This window comes from Megalopta genalis, chromosome 1 (assembly GCF_051020955.1).
Source record: "Megalopta genalis isolate 19385.01 chromosome 1, iyMegGena1_principal, whole genome shotgun sequence".
Lineage (NCBI taxonomy): Eukaryota > Metazoa > Arthropoda > Insecta > Hymenoptera > Halictidae > Megalopta > Megalopta genalis.
Window position 1 is genome coordinate 26,308,095 of NC_135013.1, and position 15,799 is coordinate 26,323,893.

Below are 15,799 nucleotides of genomic sequence, written 5' to 3' on the forward strand. Positions count from 1 at the left end.
CGCACTTTATGATATCTAAATAAACACACAATACGTACGAATCGTTAGTAAACAAAATACCAGTTCCGTGCAATAAATCATAGTAAACAAACGTTGTGATACACCTACTATGAAATTGGATGAAATGAAATGGATAAGATGCATTATGTAGAGCAGAGTTTTATCATTCTTTCGTTTGTACAACAATGATAAGTACAATAAAATGTTCTTTATATTTACAACGAAAATCAATTCACTTAATACTCATGAGGTCGATAAACAATCTCTTGGAAAAACATACTATTCATATATATTTTCAGAGTTCTATTGCATAGTTTTCTATCGATTTGAGCACGACGAATAGGTGCGAGCATCGATTTGAATTCATAATCAGTCTACTCGCAATGTATAGTCTTATCACTTATTAATGTGTATATAATACAGGCCATTTCTGATCCGATAGTCTTCGAGAAGATCGACTCTGAATATTCATCGTGGAACATGTGCTAGTGCTATAGCAAACAGCTGATGCTAATTGCTCTGTCACGTCTGTTCATGACTGGTCAATTCTACTTTCCTGTAAACGTACACAAACCTGACGGCTTTCAAAATCTATTTTCGCGAAGACGAATTCTTATTTGAGAAAATTTTATTCCTATATTTTCATTTCATTTTTTCACGTAGAATTTGACTGAATCGGAAATATCCTGTATGTGTATTCAGAGGTAAGAACACTAACTTTTATCTATCGTTTATGTCTGTACTTGTTCTGTTGTTCATCAGAAAAACTCGTCGATTTCTATCTGATTCACCGTGAGCAGATGTTTCGTTCAAACCCAAGCCTTTGAATTATAGACGTATTCTTTCAGACACGAGACAAAATTTACTACAAATAGCAATTTGCAATAGAGTGTGCCGTGTGAAGAGTACTTTCACCGTTACTGCCGACACGATAAAGGCAACAAGTGGGATTATCATCCGGACCGTCAAATGAGATCTTACTTGCTTCATTCATGCGCCAATTTAGATTTCAATATAGCCTTTGCACAGCTGCCCAAAAACTTGTTCCTACGTTCGTGAAGTCATCTTTTCAATCGGACGAGTCGTGAAACTCTTATCTTAGACATGACACCGTTTTCGTGTAATTATGATTATTGTTAAGGGTGTCGGGTGTGAGTTGCGCATTTTCTTAGAAGATCGCGACACAAAGACGTCGGAGAAAGAGTATCGGCTATATGTATAACATTCGATTCTCCATTTACAATTCACCTTTGCTAATGCATAGCTGCCCTCTTCGGTAATAAACAGTACCAAGAATAGAACAATGTGAAGAGGAGACAACCTTTGTGCCTATGTTGAGTGGAATCCGCGTGGTGTCACTTAGCGTTCAGTGCAGTTCATAAATTAAACAACAAGAATTATTATTTAAATGCAGATCTTTATGTATATTCCCTCTAAATCATTTACAAGAATACAGTAAAAATCTCGTTCGTTGCTCAAGAACTTCCTTGTGGAGAACATAAAAGAATTGTATGAATCATTAATACATAAAGATCTGCGATCTAATTATTATATGCTACTTCCAGTAAAAATTTAATTACGAATTAATTAAACTATGCTTCCTCCACAACATCGCGCAACTGGGAGAGACACAACGCGACGCTGGAAGAAAACAAATTATGCTTTCACTCCAGTTAGAGAGTAAGAGAAAGAGAGAGAGAGAGAGAGAGAGAGAGAGAGAGAGAGATAATCACAGAAAACTTTTCATTCTTGAAGGCTCACGCACCACTGGGATAGTTGGGGTAGAAGTATGACGCTGTAAAACAGGTCGTCAATACGCGACGCTACGGAGGCTCTATTATAAATGCATTTTGTGACACGTTTATTTGAGAAATATTATAAAAACAACGAACAACAGATAGTTTAAATGATCAAATTATCATACAACAAATTAAGTAAACGAGAATCTTGTGAACTCGGGCAAAGACTCAACATCGTTGTCCAAGCGTTAAATGATTTCCGTGCCTTAGCAATAATAAATAGACGCTATTTATTCAGTGCTGACCAAAGTAATCCTTTTTTTTAAACTACTTTGTACTCTGTAATTGGTACGCAAGTGCATTTTGCCTGATACGAAGTTCTGCTCGAGAGAAATTGTAAATGCAGAAAAAGGCAACGTACGTTTATCGTGTATTTTGAGTTACCTTTGTGCCAAAGTAGAAGAAGAAGAAGAAGCGATAATATTATTTATATCTGTTTTTTGTTCATTTAAACCTTGCGTTGACTTGGTTTCCCACGCAGAGATTCACCGCATAAATATACTTTAGTCGATTTATTAACAAGAATATGTCGCGCGCGACCGTTTTAACATAACACTACAGTTTATTCGTCAACGACACTTAGTCTGCAAAAGAGGAGACGATCATCAACGCGAAATATCAACCATCATGCTCGCTATTTTATTTCCTTTTGCAGACCAACTCGTAGTTGTTAAAAAATTAACGCCACAGACAATAAATAAATGTTCAATTACTTCTCCGTCGATGTCGACATAAAAATGCGCAGCCTTTGTTTATCGATTTACTGGAACGTAAAAGTTCTACAATTCTCACATTTTTTTTGTAAATATAATTTTAAATTAGCGCACAGTTTTCTACTGCAAAAATATACTTTGTGTATGAACTAGATTTAGGAATCTTTACAAACAATTTGTACAGTAAATATATATATATTTTTTTACACATATATATATATTTTTTCTAACAAATTGAATAAAAGTGTCAGCTGTAAGTATAAAACTCCCGAAACAAACAATTACGTATTAGTCAACCGCAAACATAATATTATTACAAGAAGTAAGTCTATTTTGTCGGTATTACATTAGAGAAGTATTGCAGCTCGTGTAATTCAGTTCATGATCAACAATTACAATATTCATACAATAAATAACAAAGTTAAGGAAAATCAATTCTTTGCACGAATTTTAATGGTATACCTATGAGAAGCAGTTCGTGTGGCGATGTACGACATAGATGTGGAAAGTAACTAATTAACGCCTCCCAAGATATCTCCGATAACCTTGGGATTTTCAACCACACAGAATGTACAGCATCTGTTCTTGCCACCTGTAATAAAAAATTTTGTTTCATAAAAATCTTTAATGAATAGCTGATCAAACAGATAATACAATTTTTAATGACCTCATTGTTATTTTTTATTATACCGCCAAATATATACATGCGTCCTTCCGGAGTTAGGGCAGCAGAATGAAAATATAGAGGACATGGTAATATACATTTCCTTAAACAGGTCCATTGCAGTACGCTCAAATCTAATCTCCAAACATCGGAGAAGACATGTTCGTCGTTGTATCCTCCAGAAATTACAACCGAAATGGCTCCTGTCTTCTCATCTCTGTATTGCACAGAACCGTGGCAACGTCTAGGCTCTGGTACCGAAGTATCTGCATCAGCCTCGTTATCACCATATGTATTTAATACTATCCACTTATTCATCTCTAGGTCGAAAGCAGGAATTTCCTGAGTACAGATACAAGGCAACGAATAGTTTATCAAAAGTTTAAATAACAGAATTGTTATACTTACTGAGAAACCAAATGATTCTATGGCTGTTCCTCCACCCAGAACATATATAAGTTTTCCATCATATGCTAGTTCATGTCTATATCGTCCTGTAGGCTCGTTTTCATCGTTTCCAGAACATATGTAAACTTTCTCCCACACACCACATCTAAAATCGTATCTATGAATGTCACAAGTGTATTCATATCCCGTTGTACCACCGACGGTATACAAATAAGATCCATGGCGAATTATAGCTTGTCCGTATTGAGGATCTGGTAGATCTCCGGATGCGGGAAGTTCAAATATTTTACCACTTTTTAGATTGCCGAAATAAAGACTATTACTACAACTGGAACCGAAAGGTACACCGGTTCCACCATAAATTATTAACTTGTTCCTAATTAAAATAACAGCATTGGATGCCAATTCGTTGGGCATACTATCTTGACCTTGCAGACGGCTCCATTGCTGTGAAACGAGGTTGAACTTCCATAATTCCTTGAACAGTGGTTTACTCGATGTCCATGCTTGATCGTTTTGCATGTCAGGATCGCTGTCAGATATGCATGGATTGAAACCACCATAAGAATACAAGTACTTATGATCACAAACTATTCTGTGCCCACTTCTTGGTTTTGGACACTCGACACTGCTCGCCTCGTGCTTTTTAAACACGAACGGTTTGAATTGATACATCTTTGCCGGTCTCTTGGTAACGAACCGAGGGTGTCGAAAGCTGATTGTACGTATATTGTTTGTTGTCAAGGCTGTGTTACGGGCTTCAAGAGAGAGGTTGTTTGGTAAATAGTTACGTGTTACGTGTATTGCGCTTCACGCTCGAAAGTAATTTGGTTGTCACGTTCGGATTGATGCGTTTAAACGAAGCTGTTGCGCTATTTTGTATAAACATGTGAACATGTGTTTCGATGCGCCCGAGAAATGTTCAACACAGACATCTTACACGAACACTGCGACACATCTGATATACTTTTCGTATATCGGCGGACATAGTTTTACACAACGATGTCTCTCCGTCCGAGTTCTTCCAACAACAAACAACGGCACACTGTTTCACTTTCGTTGAATTCTCAATGTTTCATCTCGAAAATATCACTGTTTTCAACGAGGTACGTATGGCAGTGAGCAGCGAGTTTACGGGTTTACTTACAGCTGCAGCTAGCTGCTTTACGCCTATGCAGTATCGCAACCGCGACTGCGTGGCGTTGATCACCTGATTGTTGTATTCAATCGTACCAACCTAGTTTGAAATACTAGCAATTCCATAAACGCTACTAGCAGTAGCTTCTAATTGTAAGAATTATACGACCACGCATTAGCTACTATAAATTTTACACCAATTCCTCCAAGATAAAGCTGTTTGAGTACTCGCAAAACACGAGTCGGGTATTACTCGGCTCGAACGATCGATCCGAGCCGAGACTCGAAAGAATCGAGTAGCTCAAAAGAAATCGGGCGGCTTGAAATGTAAGTGAGCGGCTCGAATGTAAGCGAGCAATTCGGACGCATTTCAAGTAGTTTGCTACAGTAGAACGTGCTGAGTGATCCGAATAAACTGTTCTTCGTGTACAGTAAACATATTACTGTATACATATTACAGTAATAATATACAGTAATAATTACAGTAATAATAATATTACTGTTACATATTACATATTACAGTATACGTATTACTGCTTTATTTTAGATATTTTTCGAGTATTACGACAGCCTTACCCCAAAAGGCACAATGTGGCGGTTGTAAGATGTAAGTAGTAAGTAGTTCTAAAGGAATTACAATATGTTAAATAATCGTGGAATATGGAGGAAAAGAAAAGGAAGTGAGCCCCACCTTAGACGCGAGGACGTTGAAAGGACGGGCGAAAACAGTATACATATATATATAAACTGAAACGGATCGGCTACTTGCGGGAAAGGAGAATCCACCTGACGTCGAATGTCGGAGCCAATCCCCCACAGTTGGCAACCCTTGCTGGAAGGTATCCATTTGGTGTCGAGCGCAGAAGACAGGAGCGCCACAATAATCAATTTTTAATGCACCCATAACTATACACACATGTCGATATTATCGACTGCTAGTAAGTCTCAGCGACGAGAGTTGGAGAAACGCTCAAATTGCTAAACAAAATTACCAATAATTGATAATATACAGACATCATAAATAAATACAAATTATATATAGCAATTTCAGATATCGGGTCGATGTAGGGGATCATTATGAACATTTGGAAACCAAGAAAGTTAAATTCGATTTAATTAGATCTATTAAATAGATCTAACCTAATCTACCTAAAGAGGCTTCGATCCATAGATCTATTTGATCTATTACATTTTTTCAACGACCCTGCATTGTGTGCAAATGCGGCAGATTTAGTTCAGGCGTTTGTCGCCGCGTGGTGACAGCGTTTTCATTAGACGTACTATTTAAAAAAGAAAAAACATAAATATATAAGTAATTATGGCAATTTAATATTAAATATAAATATGAAATATTAAATTTAATATTATAATATCGTGAACATTTTGAGATCAATAACCCTTTGTACATGTATATGTATTTTCATGAAATAGTTATACGTCTGTTTGTCGATTCTAATGTTACTGATCGTCGCGACACTTTTCTTTAGCAGTCCAGCTGTCCAAGAACCGTTTCAGGCGTCTCTTCGTTTCGGTTTCCGCAACATCTTGGCGTATCTGGTGAAAGCGCAGATCGCAATTGATCTTCGGTCGATCGTTTACAAATTAACAGATATGTATATGTTCGCAACTGTTGACCTTAGCTAGTAGAAGACCCGTTATCTTATCCGGCACGGTAACATTTTCTTCGGGTTCTTCTTGCTGCCTCGTCAGATTGATCGTTTGCGAGTACGTCGTTCCCCGTGTCAAAATCTTGATACTGTCCCTGGAAAGGACCGGGGCGATCAACGCTGCCAGCGGCACGCTTTCGTTAATTAAGCCTGCGCGCAAAATTTCGAATGAATTCACAACGCGGCCCGCGAACGCGAACCCAACGAAGGAATCCGATTAAACCCGACGGGAACCTTGATTATTAATTCTCTTGCTCTTAAGAGAGGCACACATCTGTCCGACTAAAATTCTCTGAGTGTTCGTCATTCTTCGCAATATTACATGATCAGCGTCCAAATGGCCGGGATCCTGGGCAGCTTTCCAACTCTGTAACCACACGCGGAATAGGAAAAATATTCGTTATCAGATCGTTTCCCCCCTGAATATTTCACGGCGGTTTCAAACGGCGGCCGTGCCGGTGCAATAATCCTTTTTTCCTCAGCTTATTGCGAAAAACTCACTTTGGCATTCGCTGGACGTTTGGCGGGAACGTTTCCTGAAGATAACCGATGCTCGTCGGTCTTCGTCAACGAGCTCGCCGTCAGACTTCGTCCAGACTTCGCGTCCGCGATACCGTATTCGCCGGACTTTCCCTCCGTTTGCATAATACCTTTGTCGTTTCGTTGGAAACAGAAAAACGCGGCCGACTCCCCGTTGGACGAACCGTGCTTACCGGAATCCGTCTCGAGCTCCGTCGTCTCGGTCTTCTTCTTCTTCTTCCCGCGAGCAGATTCCCCTCGTCTGTTCTCCGTTCCGGCGAATTTCTTCGCGCAACTTTCCTCGTTGTTGCTCGTACCGGGCGACGACGCGTTCGCGTCGCACGCGTTGCACGCGTTGTCCGGCCTAGGAGATCGAAACGATTAACGGGCCGCGACTCGGCCGATTTGTACCCAGCATCGGACGAGTGACGGATTTCTCATGGAGAGAACACTTTCCACTCACCCGGCCGTCCGCGCCGCGACAGTCGCGCTTTTTGCCGCGTCCTCCTTCGCCAGTTTTTCATCGGATGAGATTTCCTCGGTGTTCCCATTGACCCGCGCATTCTTTCCCATGTCGAGGAATATGCTATTTCGTATGTCCGCAATTAGAGCCTCCAGGCTTGGTGCCGACGGCATCTCCAGCGTCAAAGCGACTATCTCCTTTTCTGGGATCCCGCCGAATCGAACGTCAATTTCGTCCATCGCCATAGCGGTCGAGACCACGTAGCTCTCCGGGGACGTCATCAACGACTGACCCACCAGCGACTGCACGAAGCTCTGCATCTCGGCCTGCAGCAGCATCTTCCTTATCTCGTCGGTGTTCCGCGCAGTTTCGACGATGATCCTCGATTTCTCGGGATTCACGCGTCCCAGCACCTCCAGCACCGTCTGCACCAGCGCCTGAACCTGATAGTTCACCAGGATCGGCACCATCCTCCGATTTTTCTCCTGTTTTTCCAGCCACGTTCCGCTCGCCGTGTTCAAGTAGACACACTTTCTGATCTTGGCCGTCGCGTCCGCATTCAGCGACAGAAGGGAACAGGTCGACGGACGGCTTCCCAGAACACCGCGCAACGGGGACTTCGTGCTGGAGGTCTTCGAGGAGACGTCCTTCACCGCTCTGAAGCTCGATCTTATATTGATCGCGTCTTTGTTCGTATCGCTGCTCTTCGCTCCGCAGTCGTTCGGTTTGCCACGTTTCAACTTCAACATGGTGAACCTGTGGTCCAGCCTCATCGACCCGATCGTCGACCGTCTCGACGGACTACGCGTGGACCTGCTGACGCAGTTTCTGTTCGATTCGTTGGTGGTCGCTCTGCTGAGGGCGTCGTCGTCCTCGTCCAGGTGAAACGAGTAGCTGTAACCGTCCATTCCGCTCACCTCCATGCTGGATCGAGTCAATTTCCTTCGGGACATGCCCTCGGCCAGGGCTTGTTTGATTCGCAGCTCGTGAGAAGGGCCCAGCAACGAGTACACGTGCGGCGTGATCACCGGCATCTTCCTCAGCCCCTGTTGAGCGATCTTCGTGTTCCTCGCGGTGCTCGACAGGGCTTTCCCGAGGTCGTCGTTCTTGCCCATGTACTGTCTGCACTTCTCCTCGAAATCGTGCGCGGCTCGCTCCTCCAAGATCCTCTTCCGCGGGTCCTCGTGCAGCTTCAAGTTCTCCGTAGCAGCGGCTGAAGCCTCCTCGGTGTCCACCACGTAGCACGTCAACACGTTGTTCCACGGCCCGGAAAACCGTTTTCTTTTGGCTTGAAACACGTTCGTCGAGTTATCGTCGGGCGGAACAAACAGCTCACCGTGTCTGCAAGTATGTCGACAGTTTCTCAAACGAAATCATTTTTTTTTAAATTGGTCCACACGATTTGGGTTTCTTTTTTAGATGATAGAGGAACCAGTGTACCGGACAATGGCTGAAGTATCTTGTTATAATTTTGCTGTTACTTGGAGTGACGAGACAAAGTAAAAAGACTCTCGTTTTTTAGCTTTCTTAACGGAGCCTGTTAACGAATATTGCACGCTGAAAATTTCACCGGAATCGGTTCACGCAAAGTCGAGTCAAAAGTCGGGACAAAACCACCATTCTCGCGATCTTTAATTGTTTGCACTTTATATCAAGGTCAACCGATTTCGATAAAATTATCAACATGCATGTAAGTTACCAGGATCTAGAAAATGCATGTTTTCCGTTTTGATTATAGGCTCGGATAAAAAAGTTAAGAAACGCGAATTTTGTATTTGTTTTTGGCATTCGAAGCAATAGCAAAATTAAAGAAAAAAGTATTGTAGTCCAGCAGACCGGTCTCTATCATGTAAAAAAAATTCAAGTCGTCCGGACCAATTTAAAAAAAGTTATTCCGTTCTGAGAAGCCGTCGACATACTTCCCGCGGCGAGCGTACCTTTTTCCAGCAAAGGTATCACGGGTCTGACGGCAGAGCCGTCGTTGTTGTTCCATCTGGTGCTGTGCGCTGTGAACAGATGCAGGCAAAGGACTTTCCGTGGATCGACCTCGTCGCCGGTGAAGATGATCGAGCGCACGAACTCGTACGAATCTCTGACCGCGTTTTCTTTGGGCGCCGGGCCGCATTCCCTTATGGCGCCGTTGCAATGGTAACAGAAGCCCGGATTGTGGGTTTCGTACATGCGCACGTTAATAGCCTGCGCGTCAATTACTGTGTCGGCAATCGAGAGATCAGCTGTTGCGCGCACGAGAACGTCCCTTGGCTGGGTCGAGGCAACAAGGCGAGAACGAAAACGTTTCTACGGATCTTGCGAATCTTACGTTCGATACCGCGGACGACAGCCTCCACGAATCCAGGTTCTTGTGACGAGACCGAAACCGTTGCCTCTCCGTTTCTATCATCCGGAGATTCGATTTCTCCGTCCTCTCGATTTTCCTGAACTCACGCATCAGCCTCTGACTGCTGATCCCGTTCTGCTTAATCAGTTTGTCTTGCAATGACACGGTAGATTTCATGATCGTCCTCGTCGTTGATTTTGTCCTCGTCCTCGTCGTCTCTTGGAATTTTGGTTAGGGCTGGAACGCGATTCACTTCACGTTGGACGATCTCTCTGTATCGTCGCACGGCGCGGCCTGCAAAAATCGAGGAAGATGACTCCACGAAAGATAGTTCATTGTGACGTGGCAAGATTCTTATATTTACTATCGATCATCGAGCTGTGTGAACTTGATTTTGAACATTTTTTTGAAACAATGATGCGTGCGCGTTGTTTCAAAGGCTGCAAAGGGAATCAAAATGGCGGTGCGGGAACGTAACTTTCCACCGGTAAGTATTTCGTTGCTCTCGATCTTGGTATCAAATATAATATTATAATATATAATATTATATATTATATTATATATTATATTATGTATTATATTATATATTATATTATATATTATATTATATATTATAATATTATAATATAATATTTCGTATTCGATCAATTGAATTTGCTCTCTAAAAACGAAACATTTTCGCGTATTCGTTAATGTCGAATATTAAAACAGTTCAACACGTTTGTTTCAAAGGCTGCAAAGAGAATCAAAATGGCGGTGCGGGAACCTAACTTTCCACGGTTAAATATCTCTTTGCTCTCGATCTCGGTATCAGCTAAGTATAATATTTCATATTCGATTAATTGAATTTGCTTTTTAAAAACGAAACATTTTTGCGTATTCTTTAATGTCGAATATTAAAACAGTTCAACACGTTTGTTTCAAAGGTTGCAAAGAGAATCAAAATGGCGATGCGGGAACGTAACTTTCCACCGTTAAATATCACATTGCTCTCGATCTCAGTATCAACTAAATATATTTCGTATTCGATTAATTGAATTTGCTTTCTAAGAACTGAACATCTTAACGTATTCGTTAATGTCGAATATTAAAACAGTTCAACACGTTTGTTTCAAAGGCTGCAAAGAGAATCAAAATGGCGGTGCGGGAACGTAACTTTCCACCGTTAAATATCTCATTGCTCTCGCTCTCGGTATCAGCTAAATATAATATTAGGGGGACCGGAAAGTAATATCGTTTCTGCGCATATTTATCTGTTTGAATTTAATGTAAACAAACGACATAACTTTCCGGTCCACCTAATATTTCGTATTCGATCAATTGAATTTGCTCTCTAAGAACTGAACATCTTCACGTATTCGTTAATGTCGACTGTTAAAACAGTTCAACACGTTCGGTCACATCAACACGTTTCGAAACTGCGGATACGTAACACTCGCATAGCTTATACAACGAGTTCATTGTGGCGTCGTGCGGATAATTCGTCTTGGCTTCAGGCGAACTATCCGAAGCCGTGTCTACGGGTATACATATACGGTCTAAGATATTATCGATCGATGAGTAAACTATAGTATTATTTGGGCGTGAGAACGTTGGACGCACGCGGAACTGTTTGAGAGAACTGGGAACGCTTCTCCGTTTGCCTATCCTCGGAGAGATTAGATTGAGCGTAACGGATAAGTTCACGGTCTATCGGGACGATGGTGGGTCTCTAAAAAATCGAGCGAACCCGGCAGGGGCGTGCTGCGCGATGCGATGATACACTTGAGACGCGACCTGCCTACACATGAACTTTCTAACAGACATCCGATTATTTATAGATCGCAGGAATTTATTTACCGCGAGCAAGAGCACGCGGCAGCCGCCGCGCCATTGCGACGCCCGAACGCTCGCGGTCGCAACAAGCGTAAATACATGCTAATCGTGCCAATTGTCACTGATTGTTTTTCTTTGATCCCCCGAGTGAACCGCGAACGCGTTCGCAACAAGCCAGTTCGAGCTTCGTATTATCGAGCGTGTTGCGACACGCCGCACGGCTTCCGCGCAATAGAAATCCGTTGCATATCCCGCGTCTCCCATAGATCTACGGATCACGGGGTGATCGCGAACAGCGTTACATCTGTTTCTTCCATTTCGGTTGCACCGTGCACACCAATCAATATCAATTTGTCTTCGTGGCCGTTGATCGATGCGTTTCACAATGCGGACGAGCATGTTCCCGCAATCGATTTGCCTTGCAATTGACGGACAGATCGTTTTTAACCTGGCCGCGGTGGCCACTTTCGAAAATTCCGACGTTTCAATTAACGTAGCTAATTAAGCGGAACCGAATAGTGTCTATTGTTTAATGATCCAATATCGATGTAATATTGCCTCCGAGTTTCATTAAAATCGCATTAACTGGTCGAAGCTGCGCGCCGGAGGTCGAACGACAGATGTAGGACGATCAACATGACGCTTGAAAAGGTTAATGTTCTGATTACAGAATGTTGGTATTTTAGAATGGAATGCTAATTCGCGTGTTTCGATTTGACCGACGAAATTGTCATTTCAACAATCTAGGCGAGCGTTAAAACGTTTAAACGGTTTTTATATTGCTACGTTGCTAGATGTTTCTACTATTTATAGTCAGATCGGGGATCCTCGTGCAGTATAAAAATATCCTACTTTATACATTTAATTCTTCTCTTAATAATTCTAAAAAGTTCAGCGAACTACAAATGTTTTGCACTAGTTGAAGAAATAAGTAGTAAATAGAAAGTTCTTCCTTCGACAAAAATTCTGTAAATTCGCAATAATATTCCGGCGTCCTTAAATTTCTTTAATCTTCCTATTATTTATAATTTCTCTATCACTATTTTTCCTTATATACATAAAATTCGCAATCTAATAATAAATCTATTTTCATTTCCCTGTTTAATTCGTTCACTTTCTTCGTGACAAGCATTTGCAATTGCTATTTATATATTTTCAATTATATTATATTATATTATATATTTGACAATTTTGAGAAATGGCGCCACCGTTGATCGATAAATATTACGCTATAAAGTGAAGAATGCGCGCGCAGCAACCTCCCCTCAACAACTGCGCTTATTGCTGTTATACATACAACATAATAAGTCTGTTTTTATTCTTTTACTTCATCGATTTGTCTTCGTCGCGTCGATCACGAAATTCGTATTTGCAATTTCCATTTATTCCTCCCGCTTTCCATCGACTTGCGTAAATTTTGAAAAATGGCGCCACCGTTGATCCATCGATAAACATTACACGATAGAGGGAAGGATGCGCGCGCAGCAACCTCCCCTAAAACGGCTGCGCCGATCGGTTGCGCGGTAATCGACCGCGATCGTCGGCTCGATTGTGTCGCACAGTAAGTCGACCGCAATTATTATAAGCAAAACGCGGTTTTCGTCGTTCGTATTACAAGCGAAAGTGTTCGAAGAACGTCGATTACGTTCGGAGAATTCGTTCGAAGAAGTAAAATTCAGACTACAGCGCGACGTGGTCCGTTAAAACGGTGCGTACGATGCGGTAGTGCCGTAGCGCGGTGGTGCGGGTTAAACGCGTTCGTGTTTACGCAAAGATTCGGTTCGAACGTGGCGAACAACCGTGGAAGAGAGGATAGCGACGAGAGAACGAGAGAAGGCGCGGCGTGGCGGTTAGGAAGGCCGGCAGTGTGACGGGCCGCGTGGTAGGAGGTTGCCGCGATTCAATTTCAGTCGAAGCGCGCCAGGCAAACCGAGCGCCAGCAAGAACCGGCTGCTCTCTTTTCCACACCTCGTGCCTCATTTTTTCGAGCACGCAGTCGAATATTTTCCGTGTGTGTGCGTGCGCGAGCGCGCGCGTGTGCTTGTGCATCGCCCGTCTCTCTCTCTCTCGCGTTCTCTCTCCTTCGCCTCCTCTCTCCGTTCGACGGTTATATTCGTGAGACTGGGATGCACATGTACCGGCCGTGGGAGGGGGATGCCAGTGGCGCGAGCGTGCCTGTGTGCGGGCCTCCAGCATCCGTTTACGCCGAGCGAGTGTTTACGTCGTGGTGCGTGTAACCCACCGTGGACAACCGTTGCTCGGGAACCAGTATTCTCCGACGTTTTCGAACGCGTTCGGAGAGAAAAAAGCTCGGTCTACGTGTGCACGCGTGACGACCCAGTTTCCGAGGGGAGCATTAGGAGGTCTCCCGCGAGAGTGATCCTCGATATCGAATCGAATCGAATTAAAGTCGAACGGCGATCAACCATGGCGGTTGAACGTTGACGGTGTCAACGGGACCTCTGCCGAATTCTCGAGAACCAGCGGCGAACGGTGTTGCCGGAAGTGTTCGAACAAGTTCGAGAAACGGAAGACACGTGTTATTCGATTTTATATTCGTCGCTCGAATGCCGCAGTGAAGTATTAGAGATTGTTCTTGCGAGTGAAACAGAGAGACAGAGAGAGAAAGAGAAAGAGAGCGGTCATCGATAGTTATCGAATCGAATCCGCGACTTCGGCCAAACGAAGTTCGAACGTTAACGTGAACGCGGGGTCGCGTACGAACGAACGAACGAACGGAGGAACGGTGTATGCGAAAAATGTGCGCGTCTACGTCGGAACAAGCATTGCCGATTCCTCAGCGAAGTTTCGTCCTGTTGGGAACGAGTGACCGGGACACGTGACCGCCCGTTCTGCCGCCATGTCCACGAGGGGATAAGCCGAAAGGGAACCGGGAATCTGTGAGAATGGAATTCGGAGGTTACAAAGGCACCGGCCCCCGCGTTAGGGTGCGACGACGCGCGGAATTAGGCAGACGGCTCACCAGGAGGCTGTCGTTGGTCGCGAAAATGCCGGCTGCCATTCTCAGCAGGGCCAACCCGCCCGAGCCAAGGCCGGTCGAGATCACGGCGATCGCACCTGACAAGTCCCAGCTCACCGTGAGTCCGATTCTTATTTCTCATCTAACGATTCTCGCTCGCTGCTTTTTATTCGATTCGCTCGACCTTGCTCGCTCTGTTATTCCTCCGTAACGGTGTGTACGTGTGTGCGTGTATGCGAGCGATTATACAGGTTGTCCCGAGCCACGCGTTTCGCCCAATTTACCTCTTGCTGAGAGTTTATCGATATGGACGGACCCATCTAAACATTTCCTGCGAAATCTTGCCTGAAAACGAGTTCTAAATTCCGCGTAAATATTCAGATATTTTAACACATTAAAGGCGGGAGTCGTAGTACTACGATTTATCTCGACTTCTCATAAATATGTACTTTAGAACATTTTTTCTAATTAGTGTTTAGTTCTTTTTTAATATTTCTTTTAGTTTTAACAGTTGAAATAAACTTTTTTAAGTCCAAATTTTTTTATGATTACACAAAATATCGCCCGCTCTAGGACGAAAAACGAGGCGGGCCGGTCGCCGCGTTACCTAGCATACTTTCGTCAAGATACGTTGGCTGCCGTGGGGGTCACCGGTGACCGGCGCTCGACTTGGCTACAGCGCCGTGGGGGCCACCGGTGACCGGCGACGCGACGAATAGTTAAAATACATAATTAGGGTAAACGTCGATACGCATAAATTTTTAAATAATATACTATTATAATAATTGTAATTTATTACAATGCGCCACGAAAAATGCATAAAACAAGTTTATACAACTAAACTTATCTGCAGTAAATAATATTTCAACATAATATGCATCGCATAATGAAAAATTCACGTTGGCGCATTGGGCAAGTCACGTAAAATTCGCGCGGCAGCCAACGTGTTAAGATTTAGCTAGACAGCTTTTTAGATTATTTTTCCAATTGGTACTACAGGTCCAGCATTCGTCACAAATTCGTTTTTATTCCGGAAATTCTGACGCTTACAGAAAATCAGCGAGGAGACCACCTTGCGGAGACGTGAGAAATCGGAGAAAAAAAAGAACGGCGTGTATCGTTACGGTTTTTTGCGATCGATGAGCAGAGAACAATATTTATCCGGGCACCTCGGGGAATAATACCGTTCGTAACATTGTTCGATTGTCGTTCGAAAGAGGGGGGGGGGGTAGGGGACAGGACCGATTGTCTCGAACTATGTCGCGTGTACGCGGCGTATCTCCTCGGAACACCATC

General features: G+C 43.2%; 3 protein-coding genes and 1 long non-coding RNA gene across 8 annotated transcripts in view; 2 read left to right on the forward strand and 2 right to left on the reverse strand.

Moving 5' to 3' along the window:
• Positions 1-143: 143 nt before the first annotated feature.
• Positions 144-4,751, reverse strand: slim (scruin like at the midline). The gene is made up of 3 exons (XM_033470164.2): positions 3,585-4,751; positions 3,180-3,518; positions 144-3,104 (listed from the first exon to the last, which is right to left on the reverse strand). Exons 1-3 carry the CDS (start codon positions 4,257-4,259, stop codon positions 2,934-2,936), a joined length of 1,185 nt encoding a protein of 394 aa, XP_033326055.1. The 5' UTR covers positions 4,260-4,751; the 3' UTR covers positions 144-2,933.
• A 6-nt stretch (positions 4,752-4,757) lies between these two features.
• On the forward strand, positions 4,758-6,100 carry LOC117220328 (uncharacterized). Of its 3 annotated transcripts, none has more exons than XR_004490252.2 (3): positions 4,767-5,193; positions 5,269-5,659; positions 5,764-6,100. It is a non-coding gene; the product is annotated as an uncharacterized LOC117220328 (long non-coding RNA). The 3 variants fall into 3 exon arrangements; XR_013034210.1 differs by having other exon boundaries at positions 4,767-5,180; XR_013034208.1 differs by having other exon boundaries at positions 4,758-5,659.
• LOC117220319 (uncharacterized) lies at positions 6,029-9,593 on the reverse strand. The gene is made up of 5 exons (XM_076524710.1): positions 9,308-9,593; positions 7,371-8,658; positions 6,890-7,271; positions 6,623-6,755; positions 6,029-6,538 (listed from the first exon to the last, which is right to left on the reverse strand). The coding sequence occupies exons 1-5, from the start codon at positions 9,549-9,551 to the stop codon at positions 6,324-6,326; spliced, it is 2,262 nt and encodes a 753-aa protein (XP_076380825.1). The 5' UTR covers positions 9,552-9,593; the 3' UTR covers positions 6,029-6,323.
• A 3,519-nt stretch (positions 9,594-13,112) lies between these two features.
• LOC117220279 (uncharacterized) overlaps positions 13,113-15,799 on the forward strand; it is a 350,048-nt gene continuing 347,361 nt past the window's right edge. The window contains exon 1 of one of the 3 annotated variants that reach the window (XM_076524674.1): positions 13,113-14,621. In XM_076524674.1, the coding sequence (XP_076380789.1) occupies positions 14,430-14,621 (192 nt within the window). In that variant the 5' untranslated portion in view covers positions 13,113-14,429. The remainder of the gene's footprint in view (positions 14,622-15,799) is intronic. The other 2 variants (XM_076524667.1, XM_033470104.2) reach the window with 2 other exon arrangements.